Below are 25,051 nucleotides of genomic sequence, written 5' to 3'. Positions count from 1 at the left end.
AAGATTACCTATTATTACTCTTCAGATAGCTTTTGCTTTTATTGATTGACTTAGTTGGCTTTTTTAATTTGCTTTTTAAAATTACTGTTATTATCATAAGAAATGTATCTGGAGTGTACTGTTTTCTCCTAGTAAGATTTTAATTACATTTAATTGGAGAACTAAATCCCTTGCTAATATTTTGTATAAAGATTCACTACCCTCCTTGGCATGGTGAAAGAGACCCTGGTTAGAACCTTTCATGTACACCTGCTCCCTCATTAGGAGAAAGAATATTCAAGACCCCAATGCCTGAGATTTGTTCAGTTGAGGCACCGACCTCACCCTTGTGCATATCCCCTATTTATCGGTGCCCAGGACATTTTGCGTGGGCTACATGTAGAGGTGGTGGCTATACATAATTATTTTTGTTCTGGCATTAATCAGATGTCACTTTCTCTTTTGTCATATTTAATAATCAAGAGTACCCAAAAGTGGGTCTTGAAATATAATTGTTTTTGGGAGAAATTTATTCTCAGGATTTTCTTGTAAGAGGGAAAAAACTACTTAGCAGTATGTGTCATTACAATAAGTATATTAATGAATATGATGCAACCATTTTATACAGGTGAAAGACGGTTTAATGCTAAAGCACAAACTCATAAACCCAGTTCATGAGGAGCCAGAACAATGGTCATTACTGTATATAGATGTCTTAAAAAGTCACCATATAAGCTTTGAAATAATTCTAATGAAAATTATATGATCTTGAGGTTGGGTGCGGTGGCTCACGCCTGTAATCCCAGCACTTTGGGAGGCTGAGGTGGGTGGATCATGAGGTCAGGAGATCGAGACCATCCTGGCCAATATGGTGAAACCCCGTCACTACTGAAATACAAAAAATTAGCCTGGCATGGTGGTACACGCCTGTAGTCCCAGCTTCTCAGGAGGCTGAGGCAAGGGAATTGCTTGAACGTGGGAGGCAGAGATTGCAGTGAGCTGAGGTCGCGCCACTGCACTATAGCCTGACGACAGAGTGAGACTCCGTCTCAAAAAAAAAAGTTATATGATCTTGAATATAGAAAGTATGGTCTCTAAAGAATTTGTTGTTGTTTTTACATAATGTAGCAGGAAAAAAAATTTTGGTGTTTATAAGCATCAGCCTTTTTATGGTAAAGTAAACTGGATTTTGAGAATGTTAAAACAATCTTAAAAATTAAATATTAAATCAAAAAATAAGTCACAGCTAAACGAAAAAGTCATAGTACATAGGCGTAATACCCTTTACTCATGGGGTGTAATCCCAATAAAAAGTTTTTAAAAAAGGTAATTTCTCTTCTACTGGATATACTAAATACCTTAGTGAATTTTGTATTTTGAATAGCTGTTAATCTACATAATTCTTTATGAATTTAACTTGCTTTATAAGTTCAAATTATCCTATCTACTACATAACACACTAATGGTAATGATTAATAAGATCTACTAATTAGGCTTTCTTCTGGGAAATGCAGTGTGGGTATTAGGTTGCTTAGTTAAAACATAATGAGTAAAGACGTCCTTGGGTCGGGCCAAATACTTCATCTTCCCCCTGCACCTCCATTTGATTTAATTTTTGGTGAATTTTGTTTGGGCTGCATGGCTTATTGGGAAAGGACCTCATCCCTGCCCCAGGCATTGGTATCAGCTTTCCTGAAGATATGTGAAGTATTAAAAAGCCATATGGGAGGCAGAGGCAGGCAGATCAGTTGAGGTCAGGAGTTTGAGACCAGCCAAGTTAACATGGTGAAATGCCTTCTCTACTAAAAATACAAAAATTAGCTAGGTGTGGTGGCCCATGCCTGTAATCCCAGCTCCTCAGGAGGCTGAAGCAGGGGAATCGCTTGAACCCAGGAGGCAGAGATTGCAGTGAGCCAAGATTCTGCCACTGCACTCTGTCTCAAAAAAAAAAAAAAAAAAAAAAGCCATATTCAGTATGACTTTTAATTTTGTTACATGTATAAATACATTTTTTTTATTATCTGCATAGTAAATTTAAAAAGCCGCATCAAACTGTAGCCGGTGAGGCTGCATAAATGACGGTGGGACGAAGAGTTATAATAACTTGAGATCACTGTAGTGAAAAGAACGTGGATTTTAGATTAGACCTGAGATTGATAGATATCCTTATTGGGGGCTTGCGGGCAGGACACTTAAGGAAATTGGAGCTTGGAGTGAGTTTTGTAAAATAACACTAAGATCATCCTCCTAGTGGGGTTACTGTGTGACGTCCAAGAACTCAGGGGCAGTTGGCTTGCTGTCCTGTGCTCCGTTCTGACGACTGAGCCCGCCCAGGTCTGCGGGGTCCCCGGATCCTGCGGGTTTTGTAGGGTTCCCTGGTGTGTGGAGTTCCCACCCCCTACAAGCTCTGTTGGGTCTACGGAGTGTGCGGGGATCTCCCAGCCCTGTTGGCTGTGCGGGCTCAGCGGGGTTTGCAGGGATCCCCTCGTTCTGTGGGGTCCGTGGGCGCCGAGTCAGGGCCATGACCCTGGGCTCCGCTCGCGGAGCTGGCGTCACCCTTGTTGACTTTCAAAAGGCGCTGCGGGCCCCGTGCCCTACACGCTCTGCACGACCTGCGCCGAGTTCCCCGCCCTGGCGCACTGGCCTTGGCTGGCGGGAGGGGGCCGGAGGGGCTGCCGGCAGAGCAGAGACACAGCCCCCTCCGCCATACACCATGAGGTGAGTCGGGGAGGGGCCCAGGTCTCCCCCATGCTGTTGTGGGAAGCTCTGACCCCCGCTCTGCTTGGGGCGGGCTCACCTACGGAAGTGGCTCTTACTGCAGCACTGTGTGTGAAGGAGACCCGAGAAAAGGGGCAGATTCTGTCTAGGAGCGGTTTACCTTCTGGTGAGGGTGTGGGGAGAGAAGCTTTGGCACGGTCAGTGAGGCCCCGCAGCAGAGCCCAGGTGATGAAAGACACTTTTGTATGGTACCCGAAGGCTTGCTTCACTCCTGATTGTGAGTAGGTTGTGTGTGGTAGTAGTGGAGCCCTTGCAGAACCACCAGAGAGATGGTGCTAGTTTGTGTGTGTGCCTGTGTAAACCTTACTAAGATCGTCTTTTTAAATGTAGAAGAGGGATTGCACATGGACTTTGCACTTCAAGTATTTGCAGGTTATTACCTTAGTTTTTACTCCCTTTGTGCGTTCTTATCTTGATTTAATCTTGTACGTGGCCAAAAAGTTTTTTAATGAATGTTTAAGTTTCTGTGAAAATCGTACATTTCTCAAATTGTATTTTTTGGGTTTTAATAGGGTCACTTTGTTTTCTGGGTCTCTGTTTTGACTTATGGGAAATGCTATTGGTTTTCCCTACATTTTCTTCATTAAAAAAAAACAAAACAAAACAAAACAAAACTGTAACTTCAGGAGTTGAAGACCAACCTGGACAACCTCATTTCTGGGGGGAAAAAACCCCCACAAAACCACAGCTGTAACTGGCTGCTACTTAGGACTATAAGAGATCTTTTTTCCAAAGTAGAAATAGCTTTATTTCACCTAGATTATGTTTATTTAAAATTTCAGATAATATATAAAACTGTAAAAAGTAAAGCAAAAACTACCTGTACTTGTCCCACCCAAAGATAACTTCATAGAATGATTATCTACTGTGGTGCTAGGAGCTCTGTTGGACACTGGGGACTTTGGTGAACAAGACAATGCCTGCCTCTATAAACCTTATGTTCTGGTGGGTAAAATAGACCTCTCCTAACCCTCCAAAAAGTAAATTTATTCCATGTTCTAATGCTTTAAAGAAAACACCTACTTTCAGGTGGGGTGATCAGAGGTTTATCTGAGTGGATGACTTAAATAGATGTCACTAAGGAAGAGAAGGAGCTTAACCATGGGAGGAATGGGGAGGAAAAAAAAGAAATCTGATCAGAAATAACAGCATGCAAAAGGCCTTAAAAGAGGAAAAAGCTGTAAAAAGAAAGATTCATGTAGCTGGCGCTCAGCAGTCAGGGGAAAGTAGAGCAAGATGAGGTGTGGGAAATTGGCAGGGACCAAATTTTACTTGTCCATGGCCAGGAGGGTGTGTTTTGTGTTCTGAGGGCAGTGAGAGGGTACTGAGGGGCTTTAATTAGAAATAATATGATCTGGAAAACTAATTGATTAATTTGTTAAGTAAAATTTATTGAAACCCTACTGTATAACAGGCACTGTTCTGAGCATTGGCAGTACAGCATTGAAAGGGACAAGGCCCCTGTATTCATGAAACTTATCTAGTGGTTGGAGGACAATCAGATAAACAAGAAAAAATACCAGATATTGATAAGTGTGCAGAAGATGACCATTGTTTAAATTGTGGTTTATATTCTTTAAGACATGGTATATTACACATATATTTCTTTTGGAACTTGCTTTTCTTTCTTCTGAATAATTTATGGTAGGACATTTTTCACTGTTACTAGTTTCCTTTGGGGGCATCTTAATTTGTTTTTGGATTAAGTATGGTAAAAAATAACATGTATAAATGAAGAAATACTGTGCAGCAACAAAAATTTGCATGTTAAAGGCATCTGGTGAACGTTATATAGTAACTTCCTTTTGACAGTCTGACATGTGTCTCTCCTACCCCATCCCAAACCCGAGCTGCCCCTTTGTGGTTTTTTACTTTGACCTATTAGTATGGTTAAATTTATGGATTTACTATTTATTGAACCATTTTGCATCTTAGAATGAGCCCTAATTGATCTGTTATTATTTTAATGTCCTGATGGATTTACTTTGCCAATGCATATATTTAGGATTTTTATGTCAATATTCATAAGGGATTGGTCTGTAGTTGTTTTTCAGTGTGTTTTGTCTAGTTTTGATATTCGCATCTGCTTGCTTTGTAAAAATAATTGAGAAGTTTTATTTCTTTTTCTGAGTTTTGGAACAGATTAAATTGCTAAGTATTATTTATTCTTCAGTTACCAAATTCATATTTACTAAACACTCACTATGTGCTAGGAATTGGACTGGATGCTGAGTAATCAGTAGTAAACAAAACAGATATGGTTCCTGCCATGATATTGCTTGGCTTATGAAGGAAAATGACTTTAATGAAGAAACTACACATATGTAATTATAAATCATGCAAGAAAAGGACAGGATGCTTTGAGAGAATATCGTTGAAGATCTTTAGATTGTGCTTTTTATGCATTTGAGTAGATGACTATTGAGTACATACATATACACTAACAGCTAATTATTAATATGTATTGATTTGGTATGTAATTAGGGCTATGGTGGGTACATTAGTAAAATGAGGTCTTCATAATTACACAAATTAAAATATAAAATAATGGCAATAGTAGCTACCATTGTAGGAGGTAGCTGCATCATTTTTTAATTGTAGAAATTAAGACAGGTTAAGTAGACACTTTTAGTCTAACATGTTCAATTGTATACACTCTTTGGGAGTCTCTGTAGGATTATAGTAAAAGAATAAGGCTATAAATCACAAAGATCAAGAGGAGGTGAGAGTAAGATACAGCTGAAATCAATATTTGGGAAACTAGAAAGGAGATGGGCAAGTAATAAATGATTTCATGAATTAGAGAATGCTGAAAGCTGAAGAGAGGTAAGCCAACAAGGGGCAAGCAGATTCTTTCCACAGAATCTGGAAAAGTTTTAGGAATTGGGGGTATCAAGTACAGTATTTCTGAAGTCAAGAATTACAGGACGGGGTGGGAATACAAGGGTTGGTTGATGGTCTTTATCATTTTGACACCTTGAAACCCCGTCTCCACTCCCATACACCCAGACAACTACTCTCTCCTCTACCTTGACAGAAGACTGAAAGTTTATGCCCAGCAGACATTAACTAGGAGGCTCCAGATGGCTGAGGTGGGGGTGAAGCACCTAAATGAAAATGAGGATTGAGTGAAAGTGAACCTAGAGCAGTTGTCTTTTTTTGATTGGCTTCCAAACTGTCAGGCTTACGTGCCCCTCAACAACACATTAACGGATTCTTAGCTGGGGAAACTTACCAGCCCATGGCAAAGTATTGAACAGATAAGAACTACGGGTATTCACCTCATTGAACAGTTGGATCCATCAGATCACCCGAAGAGTAGAGCTGCTGGTCAGGAAGCATTGTTCATGTACCACAGCTTCTATTCGGCTTTTATTTTATTTTTTGAGACAGGGCCTCACTCTGTCACCCAGATTGAAGTGCAGTAGCGCCATCGTAACTCACTACAGCCTGGAACTCCTGGGCTCAAGCCATCCTCCCACCTCAGCCTCGTGTGTAGCCGAGACTACAGGCATATGCCACCGCGTCTAGCTAATATTTTTATTTTTTGTAGAGATGGGGTCTCACTATGTTGCCAGGCTGGTCTTGACTCCTGAGCATAAGTGATCCTCCCACCTTGGCCTCCCAAAGTACTAGGATTACAGGCATGAGCCACTGGTGCCTGGCCCTAGTCAGCTTTTAAATGCCTCACATTTGAGCATAAATGTACAGCCAAGGGTCGCCTGCCATGGGATGAAAGTCTCTAATGAAAAAGAGACCAAGTAGGAAATAAAAGGAGCTGAGTATAAATAGATTTACTTCAGGGAACAGAAGAAACTTCAACAAATAAAACTAGTATCTTTAAAGAGAAGATATTCCATCTGTGAAAGATGAAAAAGGTGCTATTTTAAAAAGAGAAATTATTTAAAAAATTGCTGTGACCGAATAAATTTTTAAAAAATTTAATACAAGGTTTAGATAATAAAGCTGAAGAATTCTCCCCCAAAAACCAGAAGAGCAACAAGAATTAGAAAGTAAGAGTGAAATGATAAGAAAACGAGAGGACTAGCCAAGGAGGTTCTTCATCTAATACAGTGGAAGGAAAGTATCTATGTCCCAGAACCGAAGGAGATGAGTTTCTAGGTTGAAAGGGCCTATTAAGTGCCCTGATCAGTAAAACAGAAACAAACAAAAAATAGAACAAAACCTCATTGTACCAAATGTATAGTTCCAAAAGTAACAAGACCAGATTCATTCTTAATCTTCCTACTTCTGAAAAGAAGAATGGGGGCAGAGAACGAGGGGCTAGCTCTCAAACTGCATTTTAACAAATTCAGAGAGAAAGGAAACCTTCTTAACTTCAAGTTGTATGCAAGTGCTGTTAGGAACCCCCAGTGGGAAGTTCCAGCAGTTCTGTGATGAAGATAAAGTCGCGCAGAGAAAGCATATTTCAGGTATCTCCAGCAACTTCTCATATCCAGAATCAGCCCTATCCAAAGAGAGAAGTCTTATATACCTGACTAAGACTGAGGAGCCATATGATATCCATCAAGGAAGGAGAAAGTAGAACGAGAAAGTGCCTGGGTGGGGCATGGGGGAGGCAGAGATCTTAGTGCTAATAAAATACTCCTAGAAATGAGTGCATAACCTTGGAAATCTAGGGTTGTGTCTCTAAGAGGCAAGCAGAGCTGGCAGTAAAGGCCCTCCTGAACCAGATTACATTTGGAGATTAGACAAGGAACAAGAACAAGGCACTGTATTATAAAACAGCAATCCTCTGATTTAGGAACAGAGGGAACCCTAAAGAAACATGACAACTGCCGTCCCCTCCCCACACCCTGAATCTGCTGATAACAGTCTAGGATAATTCATCTCATTCAGACATGTATAACAAAAATAGTATGTACAACATCCATACAATGACTGGTAGATTGTATTTTTTATATTTTGTGTTTTTTGTTCTTCTATATGATTTTTATTATTGAAGATATAATTCACATGCCATAAAATTCACCATTTAAAAGTGTACAGTTCACTGCTTTTTCATTTATTCCCAAGTTGTGCAACCATCACCACTATCAATTGCATTGACTCTAGTGCTTTACTTTCCCTTATATTCACGCCATGACCCTATGCAGTTCCTTCCATTAAAGTGACAGAGATATTTCCCTACTCCTTGACTTTGTGTTTGGCTATGTGACTTGCTAAGGTAAAAGTGACCCCATGTCAGTTTCAAGCCTAAGCCTTAAGAGGCCTTGGGTATTTTTATTTGTTCTCTTTCTATCTGTGCCATTTCCATGAGAAAAACATGTCTCTGCTAGCTCATTGGTAGAGGGAAGATGAGAGATAGGAGACTGAGGGTCACCCCAGCTGAGTTAAGCTGAATTCAGTGAACACTGTAGAGATGTGAGTGATAAAAAAATGATTGTGGTTGTAAGCCACTGAACTTTAGTATGGTCTGTTAATAAACAATAGTTAACTGAACAGTTATATGATTAAAAATTAAAAAAGAGAAAGAAAAACCACAATTTTCTACAGATGGTGTTTTTCAAAACAATATTGCCAGAAAATAAATCACAAGTGGTCAAGCTACTGCCTGTGGTCTTGCCTGTTTTTGTAAAATAAAGTTGTACAGGGACATGGTCATTCCCATTTATGCATTTTCTATGGCTGTTTTTATGCTCTACCGGTAGAGATGAGTAGTTGTGACAGAGACCGTGTGGTTCATAATCCTAAAATATTTATTTTCTGACCCTTTATGAAAAAGTTTGCTGACCTTTTGAAGTATATGGAAAATGTGACCTAAGGTTTTAATACAAATTTTAAAATACATTTATATACCATATCATACCCATTAAGATAGCTATAATCAAAAAGACAGATAATAAGTGTTGACAATGCTGTGAAAAAATTGGAACCTTCTGTATACTGCTGGTGGGAATATAAAATGGTGCAGCCACTTTGAAATCAGCCTGGCAGTTTCTCAGATGAGCAGACACAGATTTACTGGAAGAGCAAGCAGTTCTACTCTAAGGTATATACCTAAGAGAAATGAAAACATGTTCACATAGAAACTTACACATGAATGCTCATAGCAGCAGCATTCATAATAGCCAAAATGTAGAAACAACCCAAATGTCCATCAGTTGATGGATAAACAAAATGTAGTATACCCACAAAGTGGATATTATTTGGCATAAAAAGGTATGAAATATTGATATATGCTTTAACATGGATGAACCTCAAAAACAGGCTAAGTGAAAGAAGACAATCATGAAGGACCACATACTGTATGACTCTGTTTATAAGAAATGGTCTGGAATAGGCAGATCTGTAGAGACAGGAAATTACGTTTGCCTAGGCCTAGGAACCAGTGAGGGGTGAGGAGGATAGCTAAGGGGTAGAAGGTTTCTTTGGGGAACATACTCTAAAATTGATTGTGGTGAAGGTTGCACAACTCTGTGGATATACTAAACGCAATTGAATTGTACACTTTATGTGGATGAATTTTATGCTATATGAATTATATCTCAATGTTGTATTAGAAAATAAAATTAATGAAGCATAGAAGTTATGGAGAAATACTGGAAAGCAGAAAATACAAGAACTCAAAGAAGAGACAGCCAGACAACAGTAGGATGTGAAACGGGAACCAGCAGAAAAAAATAAATAGAGAAAAATGATCAAGCCACTTCAGAAGTACACAAGGTAGACTAGACACCATGGCAAAGATCATAAAAGTAGAAATGAAATTTTATGGTAAGTATATTTTACCACAATTTTGATAATGCAAAGAAACAAAACAAAAGATAGACATGAGAAAAGTGAGTAAAATAGGTACACATTTATTTTTATTGATGCATACTAGATGTACATAGTTTTAGGATACATGTGATAATACATTCATATAATTTGTAAAGATCAAGTCAGTATAGTTGGGATATCTGTCACCTTAAATATTTCTCTCTTCTTTATGCTAGAACCACTCAAATTCTTCTCTTCTAGTCATTTTGAAATATATAATAGATTGTAAACTGTAGTGAACCTACTGATCAACACTATGTCTTACTTTTATCAAACCATATGTTTATATACGTTAATCAACTTCTCTTTATTTCTTCCTTCCTCCTACCCTTTCCAGCCTCTGATAACCACCAAATCTACTCTCTATTTTCATAAAATCGACTTTTTAAGCTTCCACACATGAGTGAGAGTATGTGATATTTGTCTTTGTGTGCTTGGCTTATTTCACTTAACATAATTATCAGTGTTGCTGAAAATGGCAGGATTTTATTCTTTTTTATGGCTGAATAATACTGCATTGTGTATACTACATTTTCTTTATTATAATCTATTGATGGACACTGACATTGATTTTATATTTTGGCTGTTGTGAATAGTGCTGCAATAAATATGGGAGTGCAGATGTCTTTTTGATGTGTTGATTTTCTTTCTTTTGGATATATACCCAGTAGTGTAATTGCTGGATCATATGATAGTTCTGTTTTTATTTTTTTGAGAAAGCTCTATACTGTTTTCCATAGTGGCTGTACTAAATTACATTTCTACCGGCAGTGTGTAAGGGTTCCCCCTTCTCCATATCTTTGCCAGCATTCATTATTGCTTGTCCTTTTAATAAAAGCCATTTTAACTGGGGTGAGATGATGTCTCATAGTTTTGATTTGCTTTTCTCTGATAATTCCTGATGTTGAGGATTTTTTCATACACCTCTTGGCCACTTTTATGTCTTCTTTTGAAAAATGCTTATTCAGATCTTTTGCCTGTTTTTTAATTGGGTTATTTGTGGGGTGTGTGTGTGTTTCCTTGCTTCCTTAATGTTGAGTTGTTTGAGCTCTTTATAAATTCTGGTTGTTAATCTTTTGGCGGGTGAGTAGTTTGCAAATATTTTCTCCCATTCTGTGGGTTGTCTCTTTACTTCATTGTTTCCTTTGCTGTGCAGAAGCTTTTTTTAGCTTGAGGTAATCCCATTTGTCTATTTTTGCTTTGGTTGCCTGTGCTTTTGAGGCCTTAAGCAAAAAAAACTTTGCCCAGACCAATGTCCTGGAGCGTTTTCCCAGTGTTTTCTTCTAGTAGTTTCATAGTTTTGGGTCGTAGATGCTTAGATAGAGGTCTTTAATCCATTTTGAATTTTGTGTATGGTAAGATTGTTTCATTCTTCTGCATATAGTTATCCAGTTTTCCCACGACCGTTTATCAAAGAGACTGTCCTTTTCCCATTGTATGTTTTAGTTCCTTTGTCGACAATGAGTTGACTCTACATGGATTTACACCTGGGTTCCCTGTTCTGTTCCACTGGTCTATGCTTCTGTTTTTATGCCAGTGCTATAGCTTTGTAGTAAATTTTGAAGTCAGGCAGTGTGATGCCTCCAACTTTGTTGTTTTTTCACGGTATTGGTTTGGCTGTTCGGGATGTTTTGTGGTTCCATATAAATTTTAGGATTTGTTTTCTATTTCTGTGCAGAATGTCACTGGAATTTTGATAGGGATTCATTGCATTGAATCTGTAAATTGGCTTTGGATAGTATTCAACAATGTGAGTTCTAGTCCGTGAGCATAAAGTATCTTTCTGTTTTTTAATGTCCACTTCAATTTCTTTTTTTTTTTTTTTTTTTTTGAGACGGAGTCTCGCTCTGTCGCCCGGGCTGGAGTGCAGTGGCCGGATCTCAGCTCACTGCAAGCTCCGCCTGCCGGGTTTACGCCATTCTCCTGCCTCAGCCTCCCGAGTAGCTGGGACTACAGGCGCCCACCACCACGCCCGGCTAGTTTTTTTGTATTTTTTAGTAGAGACGGGGTTTCACCATGTTAGCCGGGATGGTCTCGATCTCCTGACCTCGTGATCCGCTCATCTCGGCCTCCCAAAGTGCTGGGATTACAGGCTTGAGCCACCGCGCCCGGCCCACTTCAATTTCTTTCATCATTGTTTTATAGTTTTTCTTGTATAGATCTTTCACCTCTTTGGCTAAATTGATTCCTAGGTATGTTATATTCTTTGTAGCTATTGTAAATGGGATTGCTTTCTTGATTTCTTTTTCAGATTGTTTGCTGTTGGTGTATATCAACGCTACTGATTTTTGTATGTTGATTTTGTATCCTGCAACTTTACTAAATTTGTTTATCAGTTCTAACAATTTTTTTTGGTGGAGTCCAGGTTTTTCTAAGTATAAGATCATGTTATCTGTGAACAGGCTCATTTGACCTCTTTTCTGATTTGGATGCCCTCTGTTTCCTTCTCTTGTCTAATTTCTCTGCCCAGTACTTCAGTACTGTATTGAATAAAAGTGGTGAAAGTAGGCATCCTTGTCTTGTTCTATATCTTAGAGGAAGGGCTTTCAGTTGTTCCTTGTTCAGGATGATGTTTGCTATTGGTTTGTCATATATGGCCTTTATTACTTTGAGATATGTTCCTTCCATATGCACTTTGATGAGAGCTTTTTTTTTTTTTTTTTTTTTTTTTTTTTTTTTTCCTGAGACGGAGTCTCGCTCTGTCGCCCAGGCTGGAGTGCAGTGGCCGGATCTCAGCTCACTGTAAGCTCTGCCTCCCGGGTTCACGCCATTCTCCTGCCTCAGCCTCCTGAGTAGCTGGGACTACAGGCGCCCGCCACCTCGCCCGGCTAGTTTTTTGTATTTTTTTTTTAGTAGAGACGGGGTTTCACCGTGTTAGCCAGGATGATCTCGATCTCCTGACTTCGTGATCCACCCGTCTCGGCCTCCCAGAGTGCTTTTTTTTTTTAGTCATAAACAGATGTTGAATTTTATTAAATGCGTTTTCAGCATCTGTTGAAGTAATCATATAGTTTTTGTTCTTAGTTCTGTTAATATATCACATTTATTGATTTGCACATGTTGGACCATCCTTGCATCCCTGGAATGAATCCCACTTGATCATGGCAAATATCTTTTTACTGTGTTTTTAAATTTGATTTACTAGTATATTGAGAATTTTTGCATCTATGTTTATCTATGATATTGGCCTGTAGTTTTCTCTTTTCATTGTCTCCTCTGGTTTTAGTATCAGTAATGTTGACCTTGTAGAATTAGTTTGGAAATATTCCCTCCTCTTCAATTTTTTGAAAAGTTTGAATAGAAATTTATATTAGTTCCTCTTTAAATGTTTGGTAGAATCCAGCAGTGAAGCTATAAGGTCTTGGGCTTTTCTTTAATGGGAGAGTTTTTATTATAGCTTTGATCTCATTACTGAAATGGCTTTTTTTTTTTTTTTTTTTTTTTTGGTAAGTAAGGATAGATAAGACAGCCAAAAGAGATCCAAAACGAGCAAAACTGGAGCCCCCAAAAAGAAAACCAATTCCGTAGAATACGTATCTTAAAGTATAATTCAAGATGTTTCTTTTTCCTTAAAGAAAAGACTTAAATCTATTGAAAAGACACACATACTCCAGGGAAAACTGCCCCAACATTGAGACAGATTCTGGTAAAAAATTTGAACTGGCAAAAGATCATATAATGAAAATCAGGTTGGTGCAGAATAACAGAAACATTCAGTACCAGAAAATAGTAGAAGAACTTCATGTCAGCTACTCAAAGAACATGTGAGCCAAATATTTTTTTGTCCTGCCAAGGTGTCTTTTGGGTATAAAGACTACATACTGGCTGGTAGTTTTAAACATTCAGAGTTTTACGTCTTTTAACAACTAGAAGACAGATACCAGCTAATCAGTAAATGAAAAAGGAAACTTCAGCAAAGGAATGAACTGCTAAATTCTCAATAATTAACTAGAAGATAATATTAGGGATCATTGTCTTCCTGATTTTAAAGGGAATACTTCAATGTCTCACCATTATGTATGTAGGCTGCTTTCTAGATATCTGCTTATCAGGTAATCTGTTTACTATGAATTATCTTTTTAATCACGAGTGGCTGTTTAATTTTATATCTAGTAAGGCATAGGTTTTTCTTTAATCTCTCAGTATGATTAATTTTATGAATAAATTGTCTAATGTTACACCTTCCTTCCTTGAATTCCTGGCATAAGCTTTACCTCAATCACGTTGTTTTATATTTTATATGTATTGCTAGTTTAGGTTTTTCTGGTTTTTATTTAAGATTTTTTTTGCATGTATTGTCATTGGTGATCTTACCTTAAAATTTTCTTTTGTAGTTGTTCCTTTCTGGGTTTTCGTTCAGGGTTGTGCTAGACTTATAATTTGAGAAAGTTTTCATTCTTGGCCAGGCGCAGTGGCTCACGCCTGTAATCCCAGCATGTTGGGAGGCCTAGGTGGGTGGATCCACCTGAGGTCAGGAGTTTGAGACCACCCTGACCAAGACGGTGAAACCCCATCTCTACTAAAAATACAAAAATTAGCTGGGCCTCGTGGTGGGCGCCTGTAATCCCATCCCATTTACTCGGAGGCTGAGGCAGAAGAATCACTTGAACCTGGGAGGGGAAAGTTTCGGTGAGCCAAGATTGCACCACTGCATTCCAGCCTGGGCGACAGAGTGAGACTCCATCTCAAAAAAAAAAAAGAGAGAAAGTTTTCATTCTTGCAAATAATGTTTATGTGGGAAAACTTCCGGGCTTGAAACTTACATACCTATAACAATTAACTCTACCACTTATTTAGTAGCATCTGATCTTCTCTTTTTATTTCCCCCTCTTATTTGCTTTGGGTTTACTGTGTTCCATTTTCTGAGTTCTTGAATTGACTCCAGCTTGTTGATTTTAAAAATGTTTTTCTTCTGTAATGTATACATTTGAAACGAACAGTTTTCTTGTAGATATTTTAGATAATATCTTAAGCTTAGATCATGTTACCCTTTAACTTATGAACCATTTGTGTGTAGGATTTTTAAAATTTAAATTTCCAAACATGGGGCTTTTGAGATTAACTTTTTATGGTTACATTGTCATTTTACTTGATTTTGGTCAGAGATCAGGGAATTTCCTTTATGGCCAAATTCATAACCGTTAGGTTTTGTTTTGGGACTTTCAGCTCAACTTTATTGAGGTCTAATTTTCATACAATAAAATGAACACAATTTAAGTATATAGTTCAGTGAATTTGGGTAAATGTATATACCATGTGATGACTACACCAATAAAAATATAGTGTGTGTCCATCACCCCAGAAAGTTCTCTTTTGCTTACCCCACCTGCAGTCAATTTTCCTATTCCTGCCCCCTGCTGTAGGCAACTAATGAAACGCTTTTTATCACTATAGATTAATTTTGCTGCTTCTTGAACTGTATATGTATAGAATTCTATAATATGTACTCTTTTGTGTCTGATGACTTTTGCCCAGTTTAATGTTTTGAGATGCATGCATCAGTTTTACTGTTTTTATTGCTGATTATTATTATGTGTGAATACACGTTTGTTTATCCATTCACCTATTTATGAATATTGGAGTTGTTTCCAGTTTTAAGCTACTGTGAAAAAGCTGCTCTGAACATTCATGTGCAAGTGTTTTTGTGGATATGTTTTATTCTTTTGGGTAAATATCTAGGAATAGAATTGTTGGGTCATATGGTAAGTGTATGTTCATAAGAAACTGATATTATTTTTTCAATTGGCTATATAATTTTTCAGTTGGCTTTATATTTCTACTAGGAGTGTTCCAGCGGCTCCTAATCTTTGGCAATGCTTGGTATTTTCAGTCTTTTTAGCAATTCTGCTGGAGCAGTAGTATTTAATTGTGGTTTTAATTAGCACTTCCCTGATAACTAATAATATTGACCCATTTCCCATGTTTCCTTTTATTATATGCTTTCTTTTGTGAAATGTGTCTATGAGTTTTTTATATATTCTAGGTACAGGTGCTTTGTAAATATTTCCCATTTCTTAATAATGATACCTTGGAAGATCAGATGGTTTTAATTTTTAGAAAGTCTGATGTATACATTTTTCTAGGTCACTAATTTTGTGCCCTATGAATACTTTATGTACCCCATAGTCAAGAAAATGTTTCCCTATGATTTTTTAAATTTTATAATTTTAGCCAAATAGTTATAGTTTTTATGTTTAGGTCTGTGATTCATTTTGAATTAAATTTTATGGTTTAAGGTAGAGGTTTGAGGTTCATGTTTTTCCCCCCATTTTAGTTGTTCCGTAGCAGCATTTATTGTAAAGATATTCTTTCTCGATGGAATTATACTGGTAATATTAAATATCTGTTATCTGGACTCTCTTCTGTCCCATTGCTCTATATGCATTTTCTTTATATCAGTACCACCTTGTCTTGACTACTTTAGCTTTGTAGTAATTCTTAAAATCAAGTAGTGAGTCCTTCAACTTTGTTCTTCTTTTTCAAACTTGTTTTGGCTTATATCTTTCTTATATACATTTTAGAATCAGATCATCAGTTTCTGCAGACTGAGATTGTGTTGAATCTGTAGATCAATTTTGTATCTTAACATCCCCCAGCAAAGTTAGAAAGCCAGGCAGTAATATCAGAGGGCACAAGCCCAGATTGAAGCTAGAAGGCACAGTGCTCCAGAAAGGATCCTTCCAAAAAAAAAAAAGAAAAGAAACTGCTCAAAATGAACAAAATCTTTGATCTGTCTTTATCCAGAGGATATTGTTAGTTCTCTAGAATTTCAAGCTGAAATAATGATTGGTAACTGAAATTTAAGCAGAGGCTATTTTAAATTCAGAAAAGCAAAACATGGTGTAAGAAAGGAACTTGACTACACAGTATGGCTCAGCAATGATTAATACATACAGTTAAGTAGTGAAACCTAGGCCTAGCACGGTGGCTCATGCCTGTAATTCCAGCACTTTGGGAGGCCAAGGTATGCAGATCACTTGAGGCCAGGAGTTCGAGACCAACCTGGCCAACCTGGTGCAACCCTATCTCTATTAAAAATACAAAAATTAGCCAGGCGTGGTGCTGGGCACTTGTAATCCCAGCTATGCGGGAGGCCAAGGCAAGAGAGTTGCTTGAACCCAGGAGGTGGAGGTTGCAGTGAACCAGAATTGAGCCACTTACACCCCAGCCGGGGCCACAGAGCAAGACTCCATCTCAAAAAAAAAAAAAAAAAAAAAAGTAAGCACCCAATGAATGTTAGCCATTGTTACCATTAATAACAATAGCTTCCTTGCTAACACTTACTAGGATAACGTCTTTATCCATGGCAACAAAGAAAAAAGTAATTTGCTAAGTTATCTGATGCCAGTGCACCATGCCTCATGCACAGCAAGCCTTCAATAAAGCTCCTTGTAGAGTCACAACTGAAAGGAGCTTTAGAAAGGCAATTATAACTAAAGGAGGCCTTAGAGAGTATAGATTTAACAAAATCCATCAGTTAGTGTGTCTTCAGCTTCCAATAAAAGTTTAAACAATAAGGAACATTTGTTATTTCATGTATAAAGCCCAAAGATAAGGCAGCCCCCAGGTTAGTTTATTTCATCAGTTCAAGGATCTGGTTTCTTTCTGTTCTGTTCCATTCTATGTTGGCCGATCAATCCCATCTTGGTTCCAAGGAGATCCAGGCAACACCTCTTCAGACGAGATCTTAGGCTAGGAGATGGAGTCCTCTTCTAAGAAAGGTTTCCCAGAACTCTCTCTGTAGACTTCTATTTATATCTCACTGGCCAGAACTGAGTCACATGTTTATTCCTAAAACAAACACTATTCAAAGGGAGTGGAATTACCATAATGATCATAGAGTAATTAAGATTTTCATTCTCTTTCTCTTTCTCTCTCTCTTTCTTTCTCTCTCTCTCTCTCTCTCTCTCTCTCTCTCTCTCTCTCACACACACACACACATACTCCCTCATTTTCACACACACACACACACACACACACACACACACACACACGCACACACCCCCAAACTTCTTCTGAACCATGGTACCTGATACCTGAACAAAATTGTGGTTTTGTGGAAGGGAAGTAAAAGGGACATGATTGTAGGGAAGTCAGTCCACTATATCTTCAAGCACTGTCTCAAAACACATTAGTGGTAGAACCTGCACCAGAATCCTGGTCTCCTAGTTCCTAATTTTCCCCTACATAAACAACCTCCTTCATGAAATTTTATCAACAAAGCTACTTTTCCTAAAAAGTCTTGAATGTATCCACACAATTCTACCTCCAGTTCTTTTTGGGGGAAAAATGTGCTGTAAAACTATACATGCTATTTTTGTGAAGCATGTTAAAATCCTTATTCCACAGACTCATGATAAAAACTGAAAACTTGACCACCTATTTAATCTTTTTCTTTGTTCTTATTCTTCTCCCCCTTCTTCCCTTAGTCAGTCATATTAAACTATTTGCAGTTCCTTTAATGTATCATGTTTATATATCTGTTCATTTGCTCATACTATTTCTACTATTTAGAAAATGTCTACTATTTCCTTTTTTGGCTTCCTCATTTGAATATCTTCTCAAATTTCAAGTATCTATACCTTCATGAAATCTTTCTTGACATAGCTCCGTCTCCATAAAATTGGTTATATTAGTGTACATCCACTATATCATGTTTTAGATACTCCTACACATTTATAATTTCTTTGCAGATTTTTCTTCCTTGTCTAGTCTGAGCTTGCTCTGTTTTTTTCTTTCTTTCTTTCTCTCTCTCTCTCTCTCCCTTCTCTCTCTCTCCCCCCTTTCTCTCTCTCTCTCCCCTTTCTCTTTCTCTCTCTTCCTTCCGCCCTCCCTTCCTTTCCTTCCTTTCTTTCCTTTCCTCCCATTCCTCTCTTTTCTCTCTTTCTGACATGGTCTGGCTCTGTCACCCAGGATGGAGTGCAGGGGTGCAGTCTCAGCTCACTGTAACCTCTTCCCCCCAGACACAAGCCATTGTCCCACCTCAGCCTCCCAAGTAGCTGAGACTACAGGTACACTCCACCATGCCTGGCTAATTTTTGTATTTTTTTATAGAGGTGGGGTCTCACTTTGTTGCCCTGGCTGGTCTCAAGCTCCTGAGCTCAATCTGCCTGCCTTGGCTTTCCAGCATGCTGGAATTACAGGCATGAGCCACTGCGCCCAGCCTCATCTGAACTCTTTTAATATAGGGCCTGTTTCTCTGTAATAGAGACTGTTTGTCATTTGTCTTGATAAATCCAAGGTATAGCATGGTATTGGATGCATAATAGTCACCACTAATAGTTTTGTTTAATGAATATATATACTACTAATCTGGGGGAGGAGAGAGGTTTTTGTAAATTGTGTTCTGCTTGATTTTGTTATTTTCAACTAATGGAATAAAGATACGGTTCTGTGATCTATTCATTTTGAAAGATTTTTTTGTAGTAAGGCAAAAGTGATTAAGCATAATGTATTTCTGTGTATGAAATTTTATTTAGAAGTTAAAGACTTTTGGAGGAAAAACATTTCAAATTATGTGTTATTGCTTATAGAACAAATTTAGTCCTTAGCTGAGAATACTTGTCAAAGGAGGTAAATAAATATTACATAATTATTCCTAACGCAGATTAGATACTCGGTGAACATTTGTTTCTATAGTAAATATGCTATAAATAGAGTTGTTCACTTTATGATTTTTTTTCCTTCTTCATTTTAGCATTTATGACATTAACAGAGAACAGGACTGTGTCAAGAATTCTGAGGGTATACTTGGTGAAAATGAATTCAGACCACCCTCCCAGCTACATTCTCTCTTAGAGGAGATTGAGACAGGGTCCCTATCAGAAAAGAGTGGGTATTAAACTTAAGTGCTATAAGTCATAAATTATGAATCCAGAATAGAATGATTACAATGTTTTTAGTTTTAATTTAGATCATGTAAAACAAAGACTTTAAAAAATTATGATTTCCAGTACCTGTATTTTTTAAAAAATCATTAGTCCAAAAGTAATAGGTGATTAACTTTTCAAATTATAACATAAAACATGTATGTTCCTCTCTTTGTATCTTTTAAATTGTTGCATTTTTATTTGGTTTTTGAATTGAAGTATTTTAAATGGTAGAAGTAATACATGCAAGAAAAACCCATATGTATAAGTTTAAAAAATGTAAGTTCCCCTTGTATCCACTTTCCAATTTCAATAGCCATTGGTTTAGCCATTATTAACAGTTTGGCTTCCCACCTTTCTTGGTCTTTTTCTGTATACTTTCAAACAAATTATTTATATATTTTTCAACCAAGTGGCATCATATAATGTAGCATATAATAGATATCTTTATATGCCAGTATGTACAGATTTACCTTGTTTTTATTTAATAGTTGCAAGTTGTTCCCTGTTGATAGCAATTAAGGTTATTGCCAGTATTTTCACTGTTAAAGATACTGATACACATGGAACACCTTTGTATGTGTGTGTGGTGTGTGTGTATGTTTTAGTATTTTCAGGAATAGATTCCTAGAAATGAAATGGTTAATGAGTATGTGTATTTAAGGTTTTATTTAGGTCCTACCAAATTGTGCTCTAAGAAGTTACATTTATCTAAACCCAGATATCCTTTAATATCTTCAAAGTAGAGGTAATACATTTTAGGATTAAGTAACAGTTTCTTCAGCAACTATCAAATGGCTTACTTCGACTAAATGAAGGATATAGGCATCTTTAGCATTAATGAAGGGTTGCAACCCTTCTATAGGAAGATGTAGTCAGGAAAGTCATGGGGAGATGTACAAGAACTAGTTGTTTTAGAATTTCTGTGACACCTAAGATGTTGACATTAGTTTATTTCATCATCTACTATCAGACCAGATGTTTCTAGAATGGAAGACCATTATCTGTGATATGGCATCAGAAGTTGGTTTATAATTTTCTCATCTCTATTAGGAGTTAAAAAGAGAGACAAGTGTCTAAAACCAGTCTCACTCAGTATCTCTAAGGGATTTTGAGAAGGGGAAAAGGTTATTGCAGTTACTTTGACTAGAATCCAACCTATATCAAGCTTGACTTAACATTTAAGACTAAACTCACAAATGGAGGAATATGCCAAAAGCCAGGTACTATAGGAAAACTCAATTTTCAGAGCTATTGTGATTGAACTTAACCTTTCTTCCATGCTCTTTATTCGTCACTTAAGCCCTAAGGGATATACTTAATACTTTATAAGCAACCACTTTTCAGGTTGCCTTCTTAGATTTTTAGGTTTCTTTGTGGTATAGCCCCCTCTTCATTTTAAAAGTCTATAGTCTTGAATGTTTAAATAAAGCTTGAGCATTACTCAGCAAAAACGAGACCATTCGTTCATAAAGTGTTTGTATTGTTTAGTGCACTAATTGGACTCTCAAATGAAAGTGTATTTTGTAAAGAAGGGAGAGCATCAAATTTCTAGATGAAATTTTCATCTATTTTCTCATTTGCTGAGCAGGAAACTTGTGCTTTCTTGAGAGTGTAATTGATGTCTTTATGAACCCATGAAAGATTTAAGATTAGCTACGATTTTCCAACAACTTTGCTTTTAACATTTTAGGTATGTTAAAAGTATAACCATAAAATCACTGCTTTTATGCATATACTGCTATTTGGGGAATACTGGCCTAAAGTAGAAGCAGTTTTAACCATAAATAAATAGTTCTGGAAATAAAAATATATAAGCAAAAAATAATTTGGTACTTGTTCCTCCTCCTTCGTTTTAAATCATTGACTTTATTTGTAGCTTTATAGGGAACAGTATTCCCCACACTGGTGTTAATGAAGTATTCTGTGAGCATGTATTTGGGAAACCCTATATTAGTGTTTTTAATTGCACCATCTTTCCAGTTTTCAGTTCGTTATTGTGCGTTATGATGCTCAAAAATGAGGATGTATATAACTTAAATCTGTGCCTAGCTATTAATGACTTATAGAATTTAGAGAAGTTGATAATCATAGTCTTCATTTCCAGAGTTACTTTTTAAAACATTTCTTTCAGTGTAAACGATATGTTTCTCAAATATTAGATCTTGGTCTATAGATAATTCAATTTGGAAAACTTCTTGCTTTTTTATAAACATCAAATATAAAGTTTCCAAAATTATTGTGTCTAAAGAATTCTTGATTTGTGTTTAGGCTAACAGTACAGATTATTTGTAAAATGAATTTGAAAATGCTCAGGCTTGCCAGTTTGCTTTCAGTAATGTAGCTAATAAAGCTTTAATTTTAATTATTGTAACTGATGTTTTGCTATTTGCATCTATTCAGAATGTCTTTATTTTTTACAGCACTGGTATATTGCAGGAGAAAGTGCAACTGAGCAAAAGTAAAAGTAAACTTAGAATGAATATATAAATCATGTATATCAACTTCAGAATATTCATAAACATTTCATTCTTTTCTATTTACAGTCTTTCATTTTGATACTTGGAAGTTTATTAAAATATTTTAAAATATCTTGATAATTAAAGTATTAGGACAGTTTAGTCCAAATTTAGCTTACTAAAATGTCTGCTTTCATTTCTGAGATAGTCTAGTTTTTGTATATCGGTTACTTATAAGTTAATTTTGATTGAGATTCTTTTTTCTCTTTACTTTTTGAACTTTAATACATTTGGGAGTTTTGGTAAAAGTAGGAAGCCATATTACTGTACTTCATAACATTTATACTATATGACCAGTACTTCCAGTGCTATATAAATCATTCTTTTCTCCTTATTATTTGTAAATACTGGGTTTGTAAAACCCCCCAACCTTAATAAAGAGAATAGAAAGAATACAAATAGGAGAAAGAACAGTTAAAATGGTTAGATGCGACAGTGTTCTTAGGTCATTAGGCTCAGTTCTTGCTAAAGTAGAGACTTGTAAAATCAAAAGGCACAAAGAGTCAGTCAACATAATTACTGGATCCAGTCGGTAATTCTCAATAAGAAAACACACCTCTCCTGGGAAGGGCATATCACAGTCTCTCAGCACTATCTCACATGGGTGTGGTTTGAAAAAAGCACCTTCAAAAAATTGTAAATACAGCTCTGTTGTATAAAATGAAAGTGATTTTATAATATAACTCACAGGATGTAAAACTCAATAGACTCTTCTTGGCTGGTAAGGAAATCCCAGAGATACAGTGATTTCTATTGTGTTTGGTGACTGGGCAATAATAGGTCCCTTAAAAGGAACCCAGCTGACTTAGGGATTTAATGAAAATATGTAAAGGGTAAGTTTATCAAGCGTGGCGTATATATTTAAAAAAAAAAAAAAAAGAAGATAGAAACGGAGGATAAAAAAAACTAAAGAATGAGAAATTGCTCTAAAAGTCTAAGCAGTTTCTGACTACCACTTTGACACTACAGTTGTATCCGCTTTTGACCAACTATAGTTATAGTACACAGCTTTCAATCGAAAGACATACAGGGTCTGGCAGGGCATATTTTAGCTCCTGTATTAAAAGTAATTCAGCCTCAGTTGTAATTTATTTAGGTTATTTTGCTAAGACAGTACAAATATTTCTTAGTTATATAGGAAAGGAATAGATGATGTTTTGAGTGATATTCAGTGTGTCCCACTTAACCCCATCCTTTGGTATCTGAAATAGCTGCGTTGTTTTTGTTTGTGTTTTACAGTTTTTGAGACAGTGTCCTTGAGTTCAGATTCTCTCTTCCAGAGGGCAGTTTCACTCCTCCATACATCTTACTTGGACTCTTCATCTGAGCATGGTTTTCAGTACAGTCAAGTGACTTTGGTGAAAAATGACATTTTCTTAAATGAGGTGAGGTGCTTGGTACACACTGTGATGGTTTTGTTTTAGTTTTAAAAGAGGTAAACCCATCATTTTTGGTATATAAATCTAACACTTTTTAGCTATCATTTTTCAGACGAAGCAGATCCTTGGAAATAGCCACTTGGAAGGTAATTCTAGGGAATAGAAAAATAATGCATTTATGTTTAGTCTTATAGCAGGAGGAATTTAAATGATGCATTTTAAAAATTAATTTGCAAGACAAAATAGTAAGTTTATAGCATTTGGTTATTCTCTCTTTACACAGTACAAAACTTTTTACCGACAAAAAAAAGCAAGTAACTATACTCAGGAAGAACTTCAAGATACTTACGGGTTTCTTCTGTTTGATACAGAAAAGCAGGTAAGGGAATTAGGTTGTAGAAAATTAATGGCATCATTAGTCTTAAATATTGTGGTACTTCCGTTCTATAAGAGTTGTAAGATTACCAAATCATCAGTGTTTTTTGTTACTTAGTTTGGTGGCATATAAATGACAGCAGTAAAAGCCAGTCATGAAGGAGATTTGATTTGATTTCTACAACTTTTCATGGTTTCTCTTAAATACATTTAAGAGATTAAACATATTTAAGTTTTATCTTAAATACATTTGTGGCCGGGCGCGGTGGCTCAAGTCTGTAATCCCAGCACTTTGGGAGGCCGAGACGGGCGGATCACAAGGTCAGGAGATCTAGACCATCCTGGCTAACACAGTGAAACCCCGTCTCTACTAAAAAACATACAAAAAATTAGCCGGGCGTGGTGGTGGGCGCCTGTAGTCCCAGCTACTCGGGAGGCTGAGGCAGGAGAATGGCGTAAACCCGGGAGGCGGAGCTTGCAGTGAGCTGGGATCCCGTCACTGCACTCCAGCCTGGGCAACAGAGCCAGACTCTGTCTCAAAAAAAAAAAAAAAAAAACATTTGTAAGCTTAGGGTGCAATTTGGATTAAAACGGGTTTCTTTAGTGTCAGTAATGTCCTTTAATAGATTGAAGGAATATTTTTCCATTCTGGATCATCGTTTAATAGATACTTTGTTTCTTGTGGATATTTTTCTGGTTTAAATTACATGATTTGGGAGATAAATCATGTAACTTAATAAACTTTGGCATCCTGGTTAACTGAAATTCCTTCATTCAATATTTGAAGACTGGGCCGGGCGCGGTGGCTCAAGCCTGTAATCCCAGCACTTTGGGAGGCCGAGACGGGCGGATCAGGAGGTCAGGAGATCGAGACCATCCTGGCTAACACGGTGAAACCCCGTCTCTACTAAAAAATACAAAAAACTAGCCGGGCACGGTGGCGGGCGCCTGTAGTCCCAGCTACTGGGGAGGCTGAGGCAGGAGAATGGCGTGAACCCGGGAGGCGGAGCTTGCAATGAGCTGAGATCCGGCCACTGCACTCCAGCCTGGGCGACAGAGCAAGACTCCGTCTCAAAAAAAAAAAAAAAAAAAAAAAAAAAAAATTTGAAGACTGAAATCTGTATTGTTGCCTGTACCTAAATTATGGGGGAAGGAAAGGACCGTGTACAGGGTAGGTCTCCAAAGATACGTATGGCTTCCTAGATACATTTTAAATAATACCAGAGATCTAAAATAAGTCAAAGTTAGTGCTTCAATTAGGTTAATGGTCTATAAAGAAGGGGGGCAGTTTTGTTTAGCAGATAATTAGCACTAACATATAATAAGGACTATATAGTAATACCAGAAGAGTTTATCCCTTTTTAACTTA

The 25,051-nt window shown here is 37.1% G+C and overlaps 1 protein-coding gene across 11 annotated transcripts in view; it reads left to right on the top strand.

The window, feature by feature from the left end:
• The window catches only part of TASOR2 (transcription activation suppressor family member 2), an 80,461-nt gene that overhangs the window by 5,342 nt on the left and 50,068 nt on the right, over window positions 1-25,051 (top strand). For 5 of the 11 annotated variants that reach the window (XM_030940604.1, XM_030940602.1, XM_030940605.1 and 2 more), the window contains exon 2: window positions 23,591-23,686. The exons of 1 other annotated variant lie outside the window; for it this stretch is intronic. Coding sequence is in view for 2 of the 10 variants with exons in the window: in XM_030940597.1 (XP_030796457.1) it covers window positions 23,168-23,313; window positions 23,591-23,686 (242 nt within the window). In the remaining 8 variants the exon portion in view is untranslated. Of the gene's footprint in view, window positions 1-2,796; window positions 2,923-19,237; window positions 19,372-22,190; window positions 23,314-23,430; window positions 23,454-23,590; window positions 23,687-25,051 lie in introns of those variants that run through there. 5 more of the 11 variants (XM_030940599.1, XM_030940597.1, XM_030940601.1 and 2 more) reach the window with 5 other exon arrangements.

The sequence above is a fragment of the Rhinopithecus roxellana genome, chromosome 11 (assembly GCF_007565055.1).
Source record: "Rhinopithecus roxellana isolate Shanxi Qingling chromosome 11, ASM756505v1, whole genome shotgun sequence".
Lineage (NCBI taxonomy): Eukaryota > Metazoa > Chordata > Mammalia > Primates > Cercopithecidae > Rhinopithecus > Rhinopithecus roxellana.
The sequence above is the reverse complement of the archived record's forward strand: the minus strand, read 5'-3'. Positions and strand labels throughout refer to the sequence as shown.